Source organism: Microtus oregoni, unplaced genomic scaffold, assembly GCF_018167655.1.
Source record: "Microtus oregoni isolate MIOR12 unplaced genomic scaffold, Mior012 000062F_ref0000492, whole genome shotgun sequence".
Classification (NCBI taxonomy): domain Eukaryota; kingdom Metazoa; phylum Chordata; class Mammalia; order Rodentia; family Cricetidae; genus Microtus; species Microtus oregoni.
In genome coordinates, this window is record NW_024543872.1 from 2662126 (window position 1) to 2687030 (window position 24905).

The window sequence follows — 24905 nt, forward strand, 5'->3', positions numbered from 1 at the left end:
TTGGAACTTTGGAGTTACGTTGACTTCCAGCTTTGTTGAAAAGACTAATGCCATTCAGATTCTGAAAAGCTATAAGCGAAGAAGGCCTGGGTTTTAGAGATTTTAGTTTGACTGTCTTTTTTTCTTCTTGAATATTTTAATTTTTTAAAAAGTCTTGCTTTTTAATTTCACAGTAATGTACTTTGACATGGCTACCTGTCTTGATTTATTTTTACAGTTTTTCATTCTGAATACTGATTAGCTATAGTTTGGGAAAATATGTTAGATTTCCTCTTTCCTCACCTGAGCTGATCTTATTTTATTATCTGCCTTTCTTGAATCTTGGTCCTACTTCCTGGGAGTCTGAAAAGGCTGCGCAAAGTTGTGGAACCAGGAGGGCTGTTGGGGTACTTTTGTGGCCAGTTCCTAGCTATAGCCATGTTCTTAGCTCATCTGCTTTTATCTTTAAGATATTAAGACTAAATTCAAAGTGTGCAGGGGTAAATTGATATATTCAAAGTATCTAGATAATTTTCTCATACATTGTAAATATTAATTATTATTAATTGACGACTTAAGTCAAGAGCCCATAATTCTATGTGAATTTTTAATTTCTGTATTTTTTTTAGCTTTGTGTGTGTGTGTGTGTGTGTGTGTGTGTGTGTGTGTGTGATGTGTATTCAAGTCACATATGCCATGGTGTTTGTAGGTGTCCAAGGACAGCTCCATGGAGTCTGTTCTCTCCATAGACTTTTACCTTAACCTGCTGAGTCATCTTGGCAGCCCTAATTCCTTTCTTCCATTTCTCTCTCACTGTTTTCTAGCCTCTCATTCTTGTTTCATGGATGCAGTGCTATCTTGAATTATCACTGGATAATTAAGAACAAATCGGCCCTCCTGGGGGGATCATTAACATAATAAGATGGAAGTCAAACAAAGTAACTTGTAACAACCCACGTTTTTAGTGCAGGGGTCAGGATTTGAACTGTTTGTTTCCTTCTGTTTTCTGGATTAACATTTGTATTATTTTGAGGTCTCTTGAATGTTAAAGGCTTTTTTCTAAATTCCTCATGATTATATCCTAATTATTTTCGACAGGAATATACATAGGTGTATCTTGTCCTCTGTATATCACACCAAGGAGTGCTTGGTGCTGTTTAGAAATTTTGCCCATTTTAAAAACTGCAGTGTTTAGCTTTATTCATTGATTTTTAAGAGTTCTTTGTATGGTAAAGATACTGCCCATTTGCTTTTGATAGATAATGCAAATATTGTTTGTCTGCATTCTTTTGAACTTGTTTCTGGTGTATTTCTCTATGATAAGGTTTTTTTTTTTCTTTCTTTTGTTGCATCTTACCTAATAGAAAGGTTCCTTTAAAACCCTGATTGACTGTTTTATATGTAAGGTAGGGCTTATAATAGATAAGAACGCTTGGTGTTTGGGTTTTCTCAATAGATGTATATAGGTAAAGCCTGTGGAGAGAGGGTTCTTTTTCAATGCTAGACTTTTCTTTATCCTGTTCTCTTCTTTTTTCCACTGTCCTAGTTTGGTCTTCTGTCCCTGTGACAAGCCCTGCGACCAAAGGCAGTTGGGGAGTACAGGGTTTGTCTCAGCTCACAGACTACAGTTCATTGTCGAAGGAAACTGAGGCAGAATCTCAAAAGTAGGAGCTTGAAGTAGAAACCTCAGAGGAATGCTGCACCTGGGCTTGCTCAGCTGCCTTCCTTGTTCCAGGCCAGTGAGGAGCAGGCCGGTCTGATGGGAGCAGTTCTTCAGCTGAGGTGCCCTCTGAACAGGGGACTAGGTTGGCAGGGGAGGCTCACTCTGACACCCACAGCCTAGTAGAAATATTTGAGTTCTTTCTCCATAGTAACCCCACCCCCACCCCACCGTGTTGTTGGTATTGGTTTCTAAACACTTGAAAAAGTGCAGAGCAGACAGTGTTCTGGGCTCACTGGCTGTGCTCCCTACCCGGATGTGAGGCACTGTTGCTCCAAGGAGCTCTTTCTGGTGTAGAAGTGACTCAGAAACCTCAGGTTTTCAGATGTTGCTTGGTGCTGCATGCCTTGAACCCTGAAAGCTTGTGGCAATAGTTTAGCCTCATGAATTAATATTAGGAAAGTCATGGGGCATCCTTGTCCTCCATCTTGGCCTTTGAGGATTAGGAAGTGAGACTTTGCTGCCTTCATAGCACTGAAGACACGGCCTTAGCAATCTTGTCAACTCACTCGTGGACTTTCTTACTCTTGCTGCTGACTTATATCAAGTTCATTTCTCCTTTTTGAAGTTTTATTCACTCTCAGTTTAGGGAATTTTGAGAAGTGGAAAGAAACAAGTACAACCAGTGCTCTTAACTGCTGAGCCATCTATCTCTCCAACTCCAATAAATAAAGCTTTTTTAGTTTTTTTTTTTTCAGACTGTTTCACTTAGGGAAACAGAATTTTGAATAAATAGTAAGGGAACTCTTTCCTGCTATATTAGTTTCATAGGAGCTATGATTCTAATCTGACTTGTCAGGTTGCCTGTGATTTTGCTCTCACAGTTGAGAGAAAACTGTTCTTTAAGAACTGGTACATCCTAGAAGTAGGTGTAGAAGGTTCCTTTCCTCACTGGTTGCTCATCTCCCAGAGTGCTACTACTTCTGTCTACACATCTGCTCCATGACCAGAGGCCTCCTTTCCTCTACTTGCCCTGGTTTCTGTCTTCTCAATTCAGCTTACGTCTGAGCCCCCTTGAATATTCCAGACTGTGTCTTTGTAAGTGAGATAGGTAACATTCTCCCATTAGTGTGCTAGTTTGATTTCAGTAGAGCACTTCGGGCAAATATTAGTCCACATTGAATATTACATGGAAGAATCTAGCATTTAAGTATCAAAATTGACTGCAAGTGCCTCTCTTGGTTTGTTGCTATTTTTAATTTGCATTAGGACTTAGTATGGTGTGGCAGAAAGGCCGTTTCAGTCAGTTCTTCATTATTGTAATGAAGTATCCAAGCACAACCGATCTCATAATGTTGCTTTAGCTCACATTTCTGGAGGCTTATGGACTTGGTACTGGTATCACTTTGGCACTGACAAAGGCCTCATGGTGGTTGGCACCACAGTGGCAGGTGTGGGATGAAGATGAGGTTATGGAGGTAAGGGATTACTTTGTCAGACAAGAAACCAGGGAGCCATTAAATGCTCAGGCTGAGACTTGCATAGCAACTTAGTGTTGGGGAATCCCATAAGAGCTGCTTTTCATTTTTTGGAGCATGTGACCTGACAACCACATACTGGAGCCTCATTTGAAAGGATTGCACTTCCAACAAGTTGGTGATGAAGCTTTGAACATAAGAACTCTTGAGGTGTAAACACAAGCCATCTCCAAGTGTGCAACTGGTAATGCAGGCCTCAGGAGTCTTAGATGATAGACCTGCTTTGCTGTTCTCAAAGCTTTTACGTTCTTTATCAGTGTGTGTTTAAAATAGTGGATTGGAGAGAATAGTGCTAAGGGATTATCATAGTTACTTTTCTATTGATGTGAAGTGACACCATGACTAGGACAACATATAGAAGAAAGAGTTTGTTAGGGCTTACTGTTTGAATAAGTCCATTGACCATGGTGGGGAACCTGACAGCAGTAGGCAGGCATAGCACTGCAGCAGTAGGCAAGACCTTACATGCCAAGGCGACAACCTCAAGGCAGAGAGCTGGCTAGGAAAGGCATGGACTTTTGAAACCTTAAAGCCACCCTCAGCGTCACACATTCTCAATAAGGCTACACCTACTAATCCTTCCCAAACAGTTGTACCAACTGGGGACCACACGTTCAAACATAAGCTCATGGGGAACAGCCTCATTCCAGTCATCACTGGTACTGTATAGCTATAAAGAATGTTATCAAATTGGTAAAGATAATTTTCACAAAGATGATCAGTATAGGAAGCTATTCTAACATGAAATAACCTAGAGAAAGTGTGTATTTTTGAAAAATCAGAATAATAGTAATAGGACTAGATAAGGGGATTTATGATGGGGCTCCCTCTTCTCATTTGACTTGATTTTTAAGATAATGGGATGATATTCATACACTGGTTTAAATTGTATTGATTTCTAGTCACAAATCTTTTTCCCCAAAATTGAATTGTAATAAGTACTGTAATGTATTATTTAAGTCTTAATATTGAAGTTTTAAATGCTTTTAGTCTTCCATGACTTACAAACTATAGTTTGATATTCAGAATAGTTAAATAACCTGGGTTTCTTTTATGTTTTAGGGTTTAAGTGCCCGGTATGCTCAAAATTTGTACCCTCAGATGAAATGGATTTGCATCTTGTGATGTGTTTAACAAAGCCAAGAATAACCTATAATGGTAAGTCTATGCCTTAAAATAATATTGTAATTAGTATTGCCATAAATAATGTGAATTTCATGTTTGAAGCAAAATTTAAGTGGCTGGGAAGGATTCAAATTCTCATCTGAAGATAACTTTGTATGTGTTTTAAAAATAGGTTAATTAGTTTATACCTATTAATAAGTGAAAATAATAAATTTCCAAGACATTTAATGACAGGAGTGGCATTGTTTTTTGTTTTTGTTTGTTTGTTTGTTTAAAAAAAACTCGTATTACCTGGCTTAATGACAGAGAATGATTTCTTCTACAGTTAGGTTGGGTTTTCTCTCTCTCTCGTGTGTGTGTGTGTGTGTGTGTGTGTGTGTAGTAAGATACATCAGATATCCTGGAAAATTCCACTGGAACAGAGGAGAGAATAGGAATGAAAAAGACAGATGATGCTACCATAAAAGTAGCGCTGGCTTTGTTCAGTGAAAAGGACGGCCAGGCCTCCCTCACTTCTCTACTCCAGAAGATTGCTGCATTGCACTTGAGAACTGTGGTGCTGACTAAAAGTTTTAGTAGGCCTAAAGAAAAAGTAGTGTTCATTAAAAAGTTGTGTTTAAGAATATATAATAAGTGAAGGACTGGAGAGATTTCTCAGTGGTCAAGAACATTTCCCAGCACCCACGTGGTAGCTCACAACTCTGGAACTCCAGATCCAGGGGCCCTAACACCCTCTTCTGGCCTCTGTAGTCACTGCACACATGTGGTACACAGGCATACATACAGGTAAAGCACCTATACACATAAGTCATTCTTAAGCAAATCTGTAATTAATGATACATTGTTAACAGAAGGGATAAATACAGTAGATAGACAACTAATGGAAGAAAACAAATGTTGGAAGTGGAGACCGGAACTTTAATGTCACCATTATCTGTCTCTTTGAACCCACAGAGAAATTTCATTCTTGCGCTAATTGGCAGTTGCTTTAGGTATGGTATGTTGAACCAGGGTTTTCTCTCCTTACCCTAGTAATACAGTCTTCAGTGTCATCATAGAACAAATTCAGGAATTAAAAATCAAATAGTTCTAGTTAATAGAAAAACAAACTTCAGTTGGGTTTTGTGGTGTTTGCCTATAAATAACTTTAGCATAGCCAAGACTGATGCCACCCTGGGCTATTTATGTAGTAAGACTCTGTCTCTTGATGCAAAGAAATAGGTAGAGGAACTTCGTGCATACCTAAATGCCACTAAGAAAAGAAAAAAAGACATTTGAGACTTAGATATGAAGTGAATGGTGAGAATACTAGTAAATGGCAAAATCTATTGGCAGATGGTTTATCAACCATCTTTTGGGTCCTTATATATAAGATACTGTGCTAAGTGCTATGATCCAGTAAATGAGACAGGTGGGGCTTAAGGCCTCTCAAAGAGTTAATGAGATGAATATATTCTTGTGATAACTTTGTCAAGTGATTTAGGAAGGTAGCGTCTCTAGCCTTAGTATCAACCGTGGTGACAAGCATTTCATTCATTAACCGGTATATCAGTGGAAATAGCTCCTAGCAATTACTTTTAATAGCAAATGTATTGGTTATGTTGTAACCTTTTGCCTTATGAAATTGTCTTTACATAATCTAGTTGAAATTCAGTTACTTAAAATTCTCATTCAAGTTCAGAATTTGAGGCTAAAAGTGATAATTTTGTCTCTGTACTTGCTTCATTGTTCTGCCATTATACTTCATAATGATGTTTATGATATATATTCATAAAATAACTGCCCTTTAATGTTAACCCCTGGCTTTTAAAAATTGCAACTACATTTCATTGAATTAAAAAGCATAATAGATTTGCGCATGATCATAGTATTCTGTAATTTAATTTTTTAATATCCAGAACACTGCAAAAATATTGTGATATTTGGCAGCTTTTTATTTCCGGATTTAATGTGTTTAGGTTATTAAGCTCGTCTGCTAGGCTGTCTCAAAGTCTAACTAAATACAGTGGCTCTTGTCTTGGTGTGTGCTAAGCCAGTGAGCACAGCCCAAAGATGCAGAATGGAGAGAGGCTTATAGCTGCAGCAATCAAGAAACGGATTAGGGCTCTTACCAAGGCCTTGTCTTCTTGTGGTGTGGGGTCTCCTGATGACTCTGGCCTTAGTGAGAACTCTTAAATCTTCCTGTAGAGTTTTAACTGGGGGCGGGGGTGACAAAACCCCTTGAAACGTTTGTTAGCAGTGTTTTTAAAAAATAGCAGGCTTCTCCTCAAGTGTTGTTTGTTCCTAATGCTTACAGTACTCATTAGTAGTTATTGACAACAACAACAACACACACACACACATACACACACTGCTCTGCTAGTGATAAAGCCATTCTGAAAAATAACTAGGCCTGGGTCTTTCAATAAAAATTTACAGCAAGAAGCAAATATTTCATAAATTTTATGTAGTTTTCAATTTATTTATTTATTTATTTATTAAAGATTTCTGCCTCCTCCCCTCCACCGCCTCCCATATCCCTCCCCCTCCCCGTGGTTTTCAATTTTAAAACTAGTCTGAGGGCTGTGATGACACAGAGGTGAATGAAGAAGGGATCTTTGGCTGTACATCGTGATCTAGGGCTTACAGAAAAGTGGCACCTTGATAAGTTCTTCTCTGTCTCAGGTGTAGGAGGAGGCCACTTATTCATCCTGTCCGCCCAGAACCAAAATAACCACATGGAAACTATATTGATTAAATCACTGCTTGGCCTATTAGCTCTAGCTTCTTATTGGCTAACTAGTACATATTAATTTAACCCATTTCTAGTAATCTATGTATGTGTGTATTGCCATGTGGCTGTGGCTTATCAGCTAAAGTTCCCAGTGTTTGTCTCTGGCAGGCTACATGGCTTCTCTCTGACTCCACCTTTCTTTCTTCCAGCATTCAGTTTAGTTTTCCCTGCCTACCTAAGTTCTGCCCTGCTATAAGTCCAAAGCAGTTTCTTTGTTCATAAATGGTAATCACAGTATACAGAAGGAAATCCCACATTATTTGGGCTTGGGGAATCATAATTGTGTTAAAGGAAGAGCCCCAGAATATCACTTACCATGTTGAATCTGATTGGAGGTGGCCTTTTTAATGCCTGAGTATTAAACATAGCATCTGTTATGTTACCTGTTATCACAAAGTTTAGACTAGGTGACACAGAAATCTGAAGTCTTTTTGGTCACATGACTCTTTATAGCTTTGGGTTTGAATTCCTAAATGTTGACACCAACTCAACTAGATTGGGCCTCTAAATCATGTTAGTGCTTAAACAAGAACTCTCGTTCAATGGGAAATACTTAGTAACTTGTATCTTGTGCAGACTTCCAGAAGTAGCTCGATCTGAAAATTTGAAATTTTTTGTGAAGTATCTGTTAACTACCTATAAAAATTCAGTTAGAATTGTCGGTCTTACTTTCAGACTACTCTATTTATAGAGGAACTCTTAGAGAGGGTGAGTTCCAGACATCTGAATGTAAGCTGATGACTCAGAGCTTGAGATTCATCCCACAGAGACACTACATGTTTCTATTACGGAACCCGGTCTGTCTGCATTTGATTGGGTTCGGAGAATCAGTGTTCTTAGTGTCAAGGTTTATTCCTACTGTTGGGGTTAAGAGTGACGGTTTTCCATGCTAACTGTAGTTGGTTTTGTGGTTAGCATTTCAGTGACTGTGACAGAAATATTCAGACAGGCAGCTAAGATGGTTGATTTTTGACCCCTGCTTTCAGGTCACGTTCTTTGGTTCCATTGCTTTGGCCCTGGTGAGATAGGCGTGTATAACAGAGGAAATGTATTCCTCTTTCTTGGTGACCAGAAAGCAGAGAGTGCAAGAGAAGATGGAACAGTGGTTCTTGAAAAGTATGTGTATGTTGACTCCCTTCTCACCTACATAGCACAACAGCGTGGGAACTGGCACTCAGCCAGTCGACATTCAGAACCAGATCTAATACTGGCTTCATTGGGTCTTGATTTTGTGGGCATGTGTCACCTGAACATGAATTGTTCCCAAGTGTTCTGTGTCTTCCTCTTCCTGAATTGCTTGTAAGCTTTCTTAGGATAACTTTGACACTGGGGCATGCTGCTTTTTCTCACTTAGCGTTAACCTGCTGAATGAGCGATTGCTTTGAGCTTCAGTAATGGGTATGCCATTTTCTTCTCTTTTAAAACAAAACGCAGCTATTTATTAAATTTATTTAGGTTTGTTTTTGAAACAGAATCTTTAACCCAGGCTGGCCTCAAACTTACTTATAAACTTCTTGTCTTGGCCTCCCCAAGTGCTGAGATTCTGAGCTTTTTCTTTTTTGTTTGTTGTTAGATTGTGTTGATAGTTTTTTTTCTAATGGTCTAATTGAGTTGAATTAGTTTCTGGTATTGCTGGGTTTTTACCTTTCAACCTATATATTTAATAACATTACTACTGAGGTTACATACAGGCAAAGATTATGACTCAGAGACTGGTCGTTTGCACTGAAGTCTGTAATTCAGGAAGTGCTACAGATTCATCAGCCATGACACAACGGTGAAACCATCCGCTCTTAAAGACGACCGACAGGGTCATCAGTCTGGTCTAGTTATCACTTCCTCAGTGTATTCTGGGAATTTTGTTTGAAAATAATCCTTTTCTATACTTAAGTGTGGTGGAGCAGTTATGTAATGATAGCACCCAGGAGGTAGGTGGCAGGAGAAGGAGGACTGTGGGCCAGCCTGTCTATATGAGACACTTCTTCAGCTACTCAACATGATAAGTAATAATATTTTTCTCTAAATTTTATATTTCATTGGTATAACATTTCACATGGTATTTTCTCACAGTTGTATTTTTCATCATAATATATGTTTTGGTAGTTTAGGCAAGCTAAATATTTAAATGGTATTTTCAAAAACAATAATAGTTTTAAATAAAGCTAAATTTTATTAATGCTAAGCACTTAATAGCTTATTTTTCATTTTCTATATTATAATAATAAACATTTTAAGAATAACTTTTTAATAGCTTTACCAATTTAATATGCTTTATTCCTTTTACTGATTTTAAAGGTAATTTTGGTAGAAATTACTAGAAGTGATTTTGATTTTGATGTTACAAAGCACTGTCCATACCTTTCTATTTTTGAAATTCATTGATTATTTGTGAAAGTAGAGCATTGCTTTCTGTAAATAATGATTATAAGCTGTCGTAGTTTTAGTTGCCAACTTGACACAAACTTAAAGTCACCTGGACAAAGGGACCTCACTGAAGAGTTACCTTGATGAGATTGGTCTGGAGCCTGTCTCTGGTGTGTTTCTCAGCTGTGGGTGATGCCATCAGCCTGGGCTGGATTGAAAGCTAACTGAGGGGTTAGCTATTGAGAGTGTTTAACTGCTCTTGCAGAGAACCCAGCTTTGTTTGCCAGCACCCATATAGCAGCTCACAACCCACTGCAACTCCAATTCCAGGGGGCCCAAGCACCCTCTTCTGACTTCCTCGGGTACCAGGACACACATGGTCTGTAGACATACACACAGACAAAATGTTGATATATATACAAATTTTTTAAAAAGTAGCTAAACATGAGTCTGTGACCAAGCCAGTAATGATTATTCCTTTTTTGGTATGTACTTTATTTCTTACTTGATTTTAAGTTCCTTCCTTGACTTGCCTCAATGATGGATTGTGACCTGATGGATTGTGATCCAAATAAACACTCTATCCCGAGTTTCTCTCAGTCAGAGTGTATTACACAGAAGCAACTAGAACATCAGTGAAGTACGTTTTCTATGGAGTGAAAAAGATCTTCTGCCATTTTGTTTTGCTGTTGTTTGTTTGTTTTGCTGTTGTTTGTTTGAGATAGATTCTCACTGTATAGCCCTGGGTGTCCCTGATTAACTTGGTATTTGCTATGCAGACCAGGCGGGGCTCAGATTCAGATCTGCCTGTCTTTGTCTTGGTAGTGATTAAAGACATGTGCCACCACACGTAGCTACTTCAGCAGCTTATTAATACATAAATTGAGTTGGTTGTATTATGGACATATTCAATGGCCTTCCAAAGAGAGCATTGTCTGATCTACATAAGTCTGATAGATTTAGAAATTTTACTAAATCCCCCACTGTAACTGGTTTTACCAATTTTTCTTGGATTTAAAGTCTCTTCAGTCTGTTGATGGTAATAACCTAATAGAAAATTTTTCTGGTCGTGTGTGTGTGTGTGTGTGTGTGTGTGTGCGCACGCACGCGCGCGCAGGTGTTTCTGCATAGGTATGCATATATATAGAGGCCAAAGTTGATGTTCTCATCTATTACTTGCTCTCCATCTTATCTTTCAAGACAGGGTCTTAATGTAACTCAGCAGTTCATCTAGACTAGCTGACTAGAGAGCTTCAGGGGTCTGCTGTCTCTGCCTCGCCGACTCTGGGGTTACAGATGCATGCCACAAGGCCCTGCTTTTACGTTGGCGTTGGGAAGCTAAACTCGGGTCCTTATGCTTGTACACTGAGTACTTTGCCTTCTGAGCCACTAGCCTTTTAAAATACATATTTCATAGTTAAATTATTTAAACAAATATTATGCAGCTTGAGTATTCCTTTTTGTATTAGAACTTTTTAAAGATAGGTCTCATGCAGCTAAAGCTGGACTTGAATTCACCTGGAGTTGAACACCCTCTGCCTCAAATCCACCTCCTGAACTGTTGAGATTGCCAATTACACACAACTGTGTTTGGATCTTTTGTGTTATATTTTTGGTTTATTGTGTTATATTTTTGGTTTATTGTGTATTAGTGTTTTGCCTGCATATTTATGTGTACCATGTGCATGCCGGGTGCCCATGGAGGTCAGAAGAAGGCATCGTATTCTTTGGAGCTAGAATTGAATGGTGGTGAGCCGCCATATGGGCACTGGGAACTGAATCCAGGTCATCTTCAAGAACAAGTGCTCTCAACTGCTGAGCCATCTCTCTGGTCCCTAATGCTATATTTTACTCTGTCTCATATAAGACTTTGACCATATTCTGTTTTAATGTCATCATTTGATGGCAGTGATGATTTTCCAGCACTGTGGATCACAACCCAGTTTGTGCATACCAAGCAAGTGCTCTTCCCAATCATCTGGTATTATTTGAATTTACACTTCTCAACCTGTAAATGCTTTGTTTACCTTCTTTACCTTGCCATAACCGGTTAGCCTGCCGTAGTTGTGTGAACTCCAGGTGGTAACATATAAATCTCTGATTTTGGGTCAGAATCAAAGGATTTTGTTACTCATGAAATAACTTCAACAGCCAGCAAACCCTTTTGTCTGTCTTGAAGCCCTGAGTCCCACATCAGTGAGCAGCTCTAATGAAGAGGAGTTAAAAGAAGCTGTGCCTCTTCCTTGAGGCACGCCTTCCCTTAGCTCTGGAACTGTTGCTGCTGTTGAGATAGGTGTCCTTGAAGAGATGCCCCAAGGGCACAGAAACCAGACCCAGGGAGAATGGCCTTCCAAATATGGTTTCTTTGATTGCTTTTGCCTGCCATCTTTGTTTTTGCTCCTTTTTAAAATTAACTTTTCTTTTTGAATAGGTATGATTGCATGGTTACAATACAGAGACAGAAAATACCCAATGAAAAGTCCCCTCTCACCTTAGCAAGCCCCAGTTCTTTCCAGAAGTGCTTTAATTTCTTACACTCATTCCAGCAGAGAGGGTATTTAGGTGTGTTTCTGTTTTGTTTTTTTGTTTGTTTGTTTGTTTTGTTTTTGCAATGTGCAGCATAAAACTTGGGGTCTCATGAATATTCTCTATTGCTAATCTATATCCCCATTCATGTTTATGCAAACATGTTCTTTCTGCATTTACTTTATGACCATTCTGTACATAATTATGAGCTTTCATATGTTATATGCCTTGTAGTCCTGCTCAGTCAAGGTTGTATGTACTTTTGCATCCCTGATAATGACCGATCCTGACAATGATGGTCCATTGTAGTTCTAGAGGGGTTAGAGTTCTTTTCTGGGTTTGCTTTCTCTTCCATTGTGGCATTTCTACATGTACAGGTACACACATATACACATAGTTTTTAAAAGTTACATTTAACAAAAGAATATTTTTCCTAAATATATGATCCTCTCCTGCTTGAGAATTCACACAGTTAAAGTTGTCTAAAATGGTTTTGGGGTGTGTGTGTGTGTGTGTGTGTGTGTGTGTGAATTAGTAATGGTATAGACCATTAATCATCTTGGAATAACCTGTCCCATACCAGATGCAGTACTAGATAGTCAAGTATTAGTCATGTCTAGGCACAGCTTTATGAGGTAGCTGCCACCCCATGTGCTCCTAAATAAACTGGAGATTGAGAATCAAACCTGGAACTGTCTAAACTATACCCACGGTAGGTTTTTTTTATGGGTTTGAGATTGGGTTTTTGTTTCTGTATTCAAATTTATTGCCATTTTGAGCCTACATTATAGCTTCCTGCATTATTCTAATTTTAAAGTACACAATAATAAGCTTGAAAATCATGTAAAATAATAATAGATTTTTGTTTTTTCAGTAACTGATTTCCCCCCTTTGTAGTAAGTGATTCAAAGCAAATGAACCTGACTCATAGTTAAATATAATTTAAAGAACATAATTTGTTCTTTTTTGGGTTTTATTTATTTATTTTTTTTAGACAGGGTTTTTCTGTAGCTTTGGAGCCTGTCCTGGGACTAGCTCTTGTAGACGAGACTGGTCTCGAACTCACAGAGATCTTCCTACCTCTGCCTCTCAAGTGCTGGGATTAAAGGCATGTGCCACCACCACCCAGCTCTTTTTTTTTATATTCAACAGTTTGTTTTTACAAATAGAGTGCCACTTAGGGCAATATTTGATTAGAGTATAGCAAATAATTATGATTTTGTTTGTTTTCTTTTTATGTGAAAGAAAAGGGGCATAGCTTGAAAGTTTGGAAGATTGGGGAGTAATTCCACAGAATGCTAATTCCTTAGGTGTCTGGTGTGGCTCCTTGCAGCCTATAAGGAACTTAGCTTTATTCAGTACTGTGTTTTGAGTTTGCTTTTAGGTCTCCTTGGAAATGGGAGTGTGATTGTAAACCGTCCTTTCATCCCTTTCGTTCCAGCTTTCCCATTCCAGAGCCAAGTCCACTTTACTTTGTTACATTTTCTTAGAGGTGATGTCAAGTGTGAATTTCCAGGCATATAATTTTTAAATTACTAAAAATTCTGCCCTTAAATATTCTTGTTTGCTTTTGAGACATGTGTACTGCATTACTATAGCCCAAGCTGGCCTCTAGTCCCGCCTGCTCAGGATTTTAGACGTGAGCCATTACTCAAAAGCCAAGAAGCATCTCATTTTTAGATTGTAACAGTGCAGTTGAAGGGTAGCTGCATGGTTAATAGCATTGATTCTTAGTTATACTTACACAAAGGAAGGCATACGCCTGCTGACTTTGCTTGCATCAAGGCAAAGAAACTAATAATTCCAGGTGAGCCAGAACGTGACTGAACAGGATAGGACCAATACTCACCAAGGTTTCTAGTTTGAGGCACACTAGTAAAGGTTGATACCATACTTTTATTGATATATTTAACTTAGAAATCAGCCTCACTTTGTTAAATATCATTTATAAACTGCATTACAGTATTTGAATAAAACAGCTCATGGATCTGAAATGTCAAGTCTTAGTATTGACTCTTGTTAAACTAATTAAGAGATATCTGAAAATATTAATAAAAGAACCCCACTTTTCATTATTTGAATAATTGCTTTTACTAATATTGTGGTTTTTTTTTTAATTCTTGATTTTCTAGGGATTATTTCACATTTCAGCTGCTTTTGTTTTCTTCTGCTATCATTGAGGGTTCAAGAAAAAGTAAATCTTCAGGTAAAATGCCTGATCTGTGATAGTGCTCGGCATTGTATTGGCTGGAAAGATGAGCCTCCTGTTTGGTGCTTGTCGGAAAGTTAACTGTGGTGATTTAGACTGTGCATGGAGTCCTGGCTGCCTCACACTCGGCCTTGGTTTTGTTTTGGCTTTGGAGACTTTTGGCTGTCTGCTTTTCTTCATGTTGTCTTAATCCACAATAACTGTATGGATATGTGCTTGGACCTGCTAAATATTTTAATTTTGCATAGTTGGCTGCTTGAATTGTAAGTACTCTCTTTGGACAATGCACACTTAAAGAGCTTGAGAAGCTGTAACTGAAATACCAATTTACAGAAGTTTCTAATTAGCTTTTAAATGTATGTTCATTAGCTATTATGCATTTTGAGGTTTGATATTTTACCACAAGTTGAAAATTCAAGAGCTCATTCTAGTTGGTATGTGGCCAATGTAGATAGCACAGATAATACTATTTCTTTTATAATAAAACATGTTGTTGGTCAGGATTGCTTTAAGCTCTTGAAGCAGTGGAGCGCGAGCGACTTAGTACCACACCACCTTTATAATGTATTATTAACTCCTGAAGATGAAGTGTGACCAGTGTTAATAGCTTCCCCAGAGGCTGGTAACAGATGGTTCCATGGTTAACAGTGTGTGTGCTGCTCTTAGAGAAGACCCTAGTTCAATTCCTAGTACCTTATGAGGCAGCTCACAACTGCCTGCTACTCCTGCTCTGTTGGATCCAGCGCCTTTGGCCTCAGGGCACTAGCATACACAGAGTTTTAACAGAACTCAACCAAAAAAGAATACATTCTCTAAAAATGTGGTCCTCTCCAGCTTGAGAACTTCACAATCTTATGGTTGTCTAACATTGTTCATTTACATCAGTATTTATGCTACTTTAATGTGAAAGCTTTTAAAAATGAAGTTTTTTTTTCATTATAACACAATTTATGAAGTAGGCAAAAACCTATTTAATTTAGCCAACCAAAAGTTTTGGTTCTAGAACACAACTAATTTAATACTTCGGTTAACTTACTTAACTTCCTCCAGCCTTTTTGCTCATGTATAAATGTAGATGGCAATTGTTATTGTGTAAGATTAACATAAAGTATAAGTATGTCCAAAAGAATGTAATAACGTGCTGGTTTGTCTGCCTGTGGGAAGGAAGGCACAGCATATGCAGCACTGGGCAGCACCGTCTGCATGCTGCTGTGCTGGTCCGGCCATAGTCACGGGTGTGTCAAGATGGCTAGGGCAGAAGTGCCTAAGGCAGTCCTAGTCAACAGGGATTTCTTTGAACAACTGGAATATTAGGATGAGTAAGAGAAGGAATAGGATGCTAATTGACTTTGGTTTTTGAAGAAGTCCATAAGGTACTTCCTACTAATAAAGCAAATCTCATGTAGTCTTTTATAATTTAGAATATTTTATATAATTCTTTAAAATCTTAACTATAATATTTTGAGTACATATCCTACGTTAATACTAAAGACAAGTAGGATATTTCAGAGGTTGACTAATTAGTCAAACGACTAGCAAAATGGGAATCTGTATTAGATTTTCAATTCTCAGCTTTTTTCATTTAGTTTTGTTTTTGAGACAGGGTCTCATAACCTAGACTGTCCTCAAACTCACTATTGTAGACCAGGTTGGCCTTGAACTCATGGAGAGATACTCTTGGTGGCCCACGCCTCTACTGCCACCATGCCCGACCCATAAATTTTTGTGGATGGGGTGTGTGTGTGTGTGGGTGTGTGGGTGTGTGTGCATGCGCATGTGTATGTCCGTCCCCAGTTTCTCACTATGTGCTCTGTCCTTGAATACCTTTCTCCCATCTTAGCCTCTTGGGTCTGGCTGTAGGACTGTCCACCACACCCAACTCAACTTCAGATCTCCTGCACTTCCTGCCCTTCTTTAGTGACCAGTTCCCTTTCTGAAGCAGGTGTAGATTGTAAGACACTGAGAAGCTCTGTGTTTTGATGAACTGCACCCCAGAGGGATTCTGGCACCCACCTCTTGTTAAAAGTCTTGTCTTACTTTCCTTTTCCCTTATCTGTATGCCAAAATTAATACATGGCCTGAGAGGTAGGATGATGCACAGTGCACCAAGTTCACTCTTTACTGCTCCAGGTGTGTTAGGTCGGTGATGGACACTAAGAAAAATGCACTTCAATTTTCACATTGCATGGTGATTTTTTTAACTGTAAAAATGTTTTCAGGTAGATTTTTATGGGGGGGGGCTTTAACTTTTGAAAAACTGAACATTTTTTCCTTGATTCAGTGATTATGAGGTTTTATTTCAAGAATGAACTACTTTAGTTGCTTACCAGATTACATTTGACATTGAGTAGCTGGAGTGTTAACACTGGCAGTGCTAGGGGAAGCTGTTTGCAGCAGAAGCTGAGCTGTGGCTGTAAGCTGCTGTCGGGGTGTGGGTGCCTATCTTGATATTAAAGTACAATTGTCTTTGTACTGGGGCTAAATAGAACTAAAGATCAAAATAACTGGCTTTAGTACAGCATTCTGAAGTTAAGGTAGGAAGTATCTGAGGGTTCATACTTGCCCCCATCAAGTTTAAAACAGCATTATTCAACACTATATTCAGAGCATGTTAAAGTTCTACATATTTCTATTTTATGTTGAATCCGTTATGTAGAATACAGGAAAATAGTAATGATGTTTGTTTTTCAAATGCTCGTTTCATTCATCTTATTTTGTGATGAGCGTGAGAGTTCTTCCGACACCAGAATGCATTGTCAGGCAGCTGGAAGAGACTGGTTTGTTTTAAGATCAATGGGTGCTGCAGTTTTGTTTGCTTTTGTTTCTTTAGAAGCAGGGTCTCTCTATGACTCAGGCTAACCTTGAAGTTGCAGTCCTCCTGCCTAAGCTCAGAGTATGTGTCATAACTTACGGGGCTATGTTTTTCTTACTTGAGTTATATGAAACTGGTAATGCATCTCATAATCATTTATGGGTTGCATAAAAAGGAGTGCCTCATTTTTGAAGTTTATTAGAAAACTCATTCACAGATTTGTTTGGTTTTATATTGATTTATCTTTGTGGGTAAAATCTACTTGGTAGGAATATACTGTATTTTTTAGAATACTGAATTTTTTAGAGCAAACCTTTACAGAATGGCTTTTCTCTGTTTTGCAATGCTGGGAATGAAACCCATCCTTTTTACTCTTCCTGCTGTCTGTCTGCTTAGTGCTTTCACTAGAAACTGGGTCCTTGAATGATAGACTAGACACTAACACTTCAGTGGAGATAAAGGGGCAAGAAGGAGACAGAAGAGAACTCTAATGTAGGGAGAAAACAGGAAAGGGGAAATGATATAACACTTTCTTTTATCTCTGTTAGTTGCCGATCATACTGCATTAACTTATGAGCGCTGATACCTTTTTTATTCATGGAAGTTGTTCATTGCCAGGCTTTTCTGTGGACCAAAATAGACTATTTTTCCTCCATCTGCTGTCTCAGAATGAATCATTGAGAGGGAGCCACACTATTCTCTGTGGGCTTTTTATTCATACTCTGCAGAGATGGCATGGTTTTCAGCGCAGCTCTAAAGGTCACAAAAGATACCTAACCAACATGCTAGTTCAGGCAGGGTTAAAATTGAACAGTAAGCACATGTAGTGCTGGGATCTTTATTCCCAGCACTCAGGAAGCAGAAACAGAGGCAGAGGAGGATCTCTGTAATTGAGGCCAGCTTGTTGTATATAGTTATCCAAGTTAGCCAGGTCTACATATTAAGACCCCGCCTCAGAAGTAAATTAATAAATAAATAAATAACATTAAAACGATTTAAACTGCAATTTCAGAGCTCTTTAAAGGAATATCTGCTTTGCAGTAAGAGTTTTTCTGTTGGGTTTTTTTAAACACCATAGAGTCTTCAAAATACCATCAGCGCTGTCTGGAAGCCACTCTGATCACCATCTGGGGTTGGTATGGTGTTGTTGACAAAAGGGCTGTGAAGAGTTTCCTCCTTGCCCAGTCTCTGAAACCTTCAAGTTTCTAAAGTCGCTTTCAGAATTTAAACAAGAGTATTGATATCCTTCTGCCTTTTTTTTTTTTTTTTTTTTTGAGATAAGGAACCTTTTAGCAGTTTTCTGTTCAGGGTGATTTCTTTTTATTTCCTTTAATTAAAAAACTTATAAAGGTATTTTATATTCATGTCTTTTCAGCGATACTGCACTAAACTTTTTTGAACTATTTTGGATGCTACACTAATATTGATACATAGCAGAAAGAATACTAATTCCAGATAACAAATGACTGAGTTGTTGGCTGTTTGGATCAGACTCTTTTGTGAGTTGAGAACTATTGTAGTGTGTCCTTGCTTACTCTTATGCCTTGGTGAAGCAGGTTTGATGAACTTCATTCAGTGTGAACAGCGCTTCAAGTACAGGTGCTGAGTTTTGTATAGTTAGTTGTACAGGTATAGTAAGTCATTCTCTGCTTGTTTTTGTTTTTTAGTTTCTCAGGCTAGTTTTCTTGTACTGAATTCATTTTTTTCTTCACAGAGGATGTGCTGAGTAAAGATGCTGGGGAATGTGCAATATGCCTTGAAGAATTGCAGCAGGGAGATACCATAGCACGACTGCCTTGCCTGTGTATATATCATAAAGGGTAAGTTTAGTATTGCTCTAGCAAGGTTGATATTAAAGCAAAGCGATTATTCTCTTAGTTTCAAACATTGTAGTTAGGGCTAAGCAGTTTCCTCTTCATTCTAATTCTTCCTCTCAATTTAGAATCTCAGTAGCACCCCACCCACCTCCCGTTCTCCCCCTTGCTCAGATAAAATCTGAACAGACGCCTGTTGTAACTAGACTGCCGTTCATAAAGCCCTTAGTGTGGTGCAGCTGTCTCCATGTAGATCAGCAGGTGGTCTGTGTCAGCCGAGCAGCCCTTCATTTACAGCTGGAGAAGGAGAAGGAGGAGGTTTCTCCAGGCCTCTATTTCTAGCAAGTGGCAAACCAAGATTCCAACAAACTGGGAATTCCAGGAGATTGACTCCCAAGCCCATCTGTTTTTTTTATACGTTCTTCTTGCTTTCAGAATAATACAGAACGATTTTGAGTTTAAAATACAAAGCCAGGTGTGGTCACGTACTTCTTTAATCCCAGCACTCAAGAGGCAGAAGCAAGTGAGTCTCTGTGAATTATAGGCCAGCCTGGTCTACATAGTAAGTTCCAGGGCTAGTAGAGAGACCCTGTTGCAAAGCAACCAATATTTAAGGTAGCCACATAAAGAATAGAAAATTAGGAACCGGATTGTGGCTCAGGCGTTAAGAGCACACACTGGTCATTTCAGCTTCCAGCACCTGTGTCAAGCAGTTCACAGCTACCGACAGCTCCAGCTTTGGGGAGGGTATAGGCAGAGGGATCTAACACCTCTGGCTTCAGAGGGAACTGGTACTCAAATGCACACATATACAAAATTAAAAGAAATAATAAAATACATTTAAATTAAAAAAAGAATATGAAGTTGTAGCATTCAAACCAAGGAAAAGAATAAAATGGAATTTTACCTAAGATTAGGGGAGATGGTAGCAAAAACAGAAAGCAGAGTAAATAATTCAAAATAAGGAGACCAAAATAAATCCAAACATACCAGTAATTATATCTATAAGAATAAACTGAAAGTAGGTGAAATATTAGAATATGATGTTGATAAGTAACATGCTTGAAAGGTACAGGCTAATATGCAATCAAAGGATAGAGAGCTATATCCAGGCAATGATAACTAAACCTAACATTGGGTACCAATGCCATACAGTGTAAACCATTAAAGGATGCTTCATTTAGAACATTACTATATAATGGTAAACACTGAAATTCTTGTTGATGATCTGTGTTAACATAAGAAACTGACAACTGTGCCATCATAATGGAAAATTTTTATTTATTTATTATGTATGCAATATTCTTTCTGTGTGTATGCTTGAAGGCCAAAAGAGGGCACCAGATCTCATTACAAATGGTTGTGAGCCACCATGTGGTTGCTGGGAAGAAAAGAACTCACTCCCATGGACTCTGGCTGCCACACGGTCACCAGAGCATGTACACACACACACAAATAGATTATGATAAAATATTTTTAAAATGAAAAATTTTTAGCTCTTAATTCAGTAAAAAAGATTGAAGTTGGTAGACAACTTTAGTTACAGTATATATGTCACGAGTCAGTCATTCTACTCTCAAGTCTAGAGACAGCTACTACCCAAAATTAAGACCAAGAGGAAAGAAGGCATCTAAACCAGGATGTGAGCCAGCACTGAAAAAGCCTTACTGTGACTTTCTAAAAAGCCAATTCAAACTGTAATTAGTGACAAGATTAATTTATAATTTGCATGACATTTGAGAGACTGTTAAAAGATAATCGGAACTATCTATAACAAAAGAATAGATAAGTAAACTGTGGCATGCTTGTTGTCATTTATTTTAAAACAGTATATCATGTCTTCTATTAAGCCTTTAATCCTCCTGCCTCAGCAACCCAAGCAACTCTGATTTATAGGCTTGTGGCATCAAATCCATGTACTGTACTTACATAATGGAATACAAATTTAAAAGTTCAAATGAAGAAGGCAAATAAGGAATAATATTTATGGTAGCACTGATTTAGGTTTTTAAACATGGGACAATGCTGTGTGTTTTAAAAATACATGCCTTTAGAATTATGTGGTAAGAAAATGCTTGAGAATAAAAAGTACTAAATTTAGAACACTGATTTCCTGTTGGAGCTGCTAGGAGAAAGGGGTATCACAGTCTGAACAACTAATGAGGTAGTTTACAGTAGAAACTATGTGGGTTGATATTAGTTCACATGAAATGGGACTGGAGTTATTTATCGCCGTCTCATGATGAGCCCAGATTACATGGCTAATAAGTGCTGTTCAGTGGACTATGAGCGTAACCACCACTGGACTGTTCTGTTTTAAGATGTATTTTTGTAGTTGGGAGGTCTTTTAGGGAGCAGTGGTACAGTCCAGACTGAAAACATGTCATAACCAAATTAGGGTTTGATATTTAGAGCAAATATTTGAGTGGTATCAGGAGTTACTTTAGTCAGTTGGAAGATATGAATGATTATTGAGGTCATTTACATTTTTCCTAGTGTTTTCACCAGAGTATGAGAATGGCCTGTCTTCTTTCCCCTTCAGGATACTAGCTGACCTCACTGTAGAGCATGCAGGAATTAACAGTGCCTCCAGTGAGAACTCAGAACAGTTTGAGTCCTGCTTTAGTGACTCACACGCTGCTGGCCGAGTTACTTGTCCTTTGAAGACATCAGTGTTGTCATTTGTCACAGTTCTGTGAATTTGGGACAGTGAAGGAACAATTTTTTTGTACAGTGAGGGAAATGTGTTCCATCTGTGCCGATAGTGCAGCAGCCATTGCCCGTCACTACCGAGAGCACTTGAAGGGGGACTACAGAACTGGACTCTGTTGTTAATTGAGCACTGGAAAGTAATTATGGGCTTGAAGATCGCTCAATAAAGTGCTTGCCTTGCAAGAATGAGGACCTGAGTTCAGTCCTTGGAAAACAGACACAGAAGCTCACGGGTGTGGTGACTAGCACTTCCAGTGTGTGCTAAGGAGGTGGAGCTGGGTGGATCCCTGGGACTCATTGGACAGCTAGCCTCACTAACCAGCCTAGCGAGTTCCGGGCTAGTAGTAAGCCCTGGTTTGTTTGTTTGTTTGTTTGTTTGTTTGTTTTAAAAAAAGGTGGGCAATACTTGAGGAATGACCTCCAAGGTTGTGTTTGACTTCCACAGGTGTGCACACACATATATATACATAGCAAACCCAAAGGAAGAAGATAATTGTATGTACCCTGTGCAGAATTTCCAGAATGATCATGAATGCTCTATAAATACAAATAGATTAGGGTTTCTTTGTTTGTATATATATGGATTGCAAAGCAAGGTGGAACTAAAGGTTCAATAATCACATATAAACATGGAATTTTTAAATGTTATACAATATTGTCAAGAATTATAATTTTAAAGCATTTTAATTTTATTGCATTGATAGGCAAACTGATCAGGCCTATGTGTAACTATTGAAAAAGAAATGTTTTTCTAACTCTTGAATATTAATGAAATGGTAGTTCTTTAAGGTAATAATTACTCTTTTTGAGATTGAAAGTATGTCATAGCATAATTGTTTGAGGATTTTCCCCTTTAATAATGTAAAATAACTGAAGTATAATTAACATCTTTTACTGTATTTGTCAGGTGTGATCATTAAAGATAGTGATTTTTTCCAAAGACACTAAAGTCAAGTAGTTGATGTTTTTATTATGACTATAGGATGTGATTAAACATAGGATTTATACTTCTCTGGTTTGTTCTTTTCTAGCTGCATAGATGAATGGTTTGAAGTAAATAGATCTTGTCCAGAGCACCCTTCAGATTAAGCATCTGATTCCTGTGTCATGGGTAATTTGTCCTTTTTTTGTTTTAATTGATTTATAAAATCTTATTTTGAATTACTATTTCATCTTCAGTTTTTTTCAACTGTGTGTGTGTGTGTGTGCGTGTGTGTGCGCGCGTGCGCGCACACACACACACACACAGGCCTGCAGCATGTGATTATGCACAAACCTTGACATGTGTGTGTAGATCAGAGGACAACCTGCCTGCAGGAATTGGTTCTTCCTTTCTACCATGTAGGTCCCAGAACTCAGGTTCTGAAGTTCTGACTTTCGCTGATGAGCTATTTGTCCCTCAAGTCCTTAGCTCTAATTGTCCTTCATCCAGTTATTCACAGAGGCACATTTCTGTGTGTGTCCCTGTGTATGTTTTCTAGGTATTTTGTAAGACTACTATATAAAAACTCACATTTAAAATTATACTAAGGAGGCTAAGTGTTAGAATACAGACTTGATTGTCAAAAGCCCTGGGTTTAATTTCCATCACCAAAAACCACTCCCAAAACACCAACAAAAAACTACTTAATTAAAAGCAGCTATTCTTGATTCTTGAGTAGAGTTAGGTATTGTGTAACTAGAATACTCTTGATACTTAAAAACATGTTTGTTTGTTTATTTACTTACAGTTTAATACTGGGAGGAAACAGTGAGGTACATATCATGACCACATTTTCCAGAACGTTCTTTAAGGGTCAAAGAGATTAAGTCCCATGATTTAAAAAGTAAGTTGTATCACACTCATCGGAGCTTTTGTGTTGCATATGCACAACATAGTGCAAATCATTTTCGTCTGAGTCAGGTAGTTTAAAAAGGGCCGCACAGTCCTGCTGCCCTGCTGAGCTGCCCTTGGGGTTGAAGTGGGTGCTTCTCAGATGCTGCTACTCGTACCTCTCATTTGTCCCCAGCCCTGTGGCTTCTGCTGCCTCTTTTTCAGAAGGGCATGCCAGGGAAGCATGAAGACCCGAGCTCCGATCCCAGAACCTATATGAAAAGCACTGGGCAGCTGATCCACACCTAGAGCTCCCTGGCTTAGCCTAGTCTAGCCTTGTTGGCCACCTCCAGATTTAGTGAGAGACCCTATATCAAAAATAAGGTGGAGAGCAGTTGAGGAAGACATGACTTGTCAGCTTCTGGCTGAGCACATGAACACATGAACACACACAGTCTCACACATGAAAGATAAAAAGAAACAAGGCACATTGCAAGTTCCAGACTGCAAAGAGTTTAATCTATGTGCTTGAGCATTGTCCCGGGTGTTTTCTTAGGTAGTATAATTCCAGTCATTCGGAAGTATTGTGTGCTGGTGTCATTTTCTGTCCACTACTTGTTTGCTGATAGGGTAGTACCGCTCAGTGCTCAGATAAGGAAGTTAGAGCAGCTGGGAAAGGTGACTTGTTGAGGACACAGTCTTGTGCTGGTTTGCACCCAGCTGTTCTGACATTGATGACTTAACGATTTTGAGATGATTAGACAACATATCCTTCAAAAAGTTACATCATGTGACTAGCCATTCTCCTTCCCATCCTTAACATGTTGTAAAATAAAATGTTTGTATCTGTAATAGGCAAATGCATTACACTACAGTAGTAAATGGAGAGTAGTCTGTTCTGCCAAGTTAATTTATTTGAAAATGCTTAGTGAGTTTAGGTAAATGATAACTATCTTTAATATATGTCCCATAAGGTAAATTAAAGTAAGGCATCATCTAGCTTTAAAAAATAAGGTTAACTTAGTTGCTCTCTTTAAATATGAAGCATTTAGCTAATCTTGTAACCCTTCAGAGAACTGAGAGACTCATGATCAAGGAGAGGACACTATAGCCAGCAGTAAACTTGCTGAGCAGCTATTAAACTAGAAGCTCTAGGGTCTTGTTCTCTGCTATCCTCGCATAATTTCTTGTGCTTTAGGCTAGCAAGGTGCTGCTCATTGTGTGTGCTGTCTGGTTTTATGTCAACTTGACACAAGCTAGGGTCAACAGAGAGGAGGAAGCCTCAATTGAGAAATTGCCTCCATAAGGTTGGGTTATAGGCAAACCTGTAGGACACTTTTTAAAATGGTCATTATTGGGGAGGGCCCAGCCCATTGTGGGTGGTACCATCCCTGGGCTGGTGGTCCTGGGTTCTATAAGAAAGCCCACCCAAGCAAATCAGTAAGCAGCACCCTCTATGGCCTTTGCATCAGCTCCTGCTTCCAGGTTCCTGCCCTATTTGAGTTCCTGCCCTGACTTCCTTTGATGATGAACAGTGCTGTGGAAGTGTAAGCCAGAGACACTATTTCTTCCCCAACCCA

General features: G+C 38.6%; 1 protein-coding gene across 2 annotated transcripts in view; it reads left to right on the forward strand.

Annotated features, from left to right (window-relative positions):
- Znrf2 (zinc and ring finger 2) overlaps nt 1–24905 on the forward strand; it is an 80935-nt gene that overhangs the window by 43521 nt on the left and 12509 nt on the right. The window contains exons 2-5 of one of the 2 annotated variants that reach the window (XR_005973284.1): nt 4240–4335; nt 14098–14171; nt 18701–18806; nt 22544–22623. Coding sequence is in view for 1 of the 2 variants with exons in the window: in XM_041640298.1 (XP_041496232.1) it covers nt 4240–4335; nt 18701–18806; nt 22544–22601 (260 nt within the window). In the remaining variant the exon portion in view is untranslated. Of the gene's footprint in view, nt 1–4239; nt 4336–14097; nt 14172–18700; nt 18807–22543; nt 22624–24905 lie in introns of those variants that run through there. The other variant, XM_041640298.1, reaches the window with a different exon arrangement.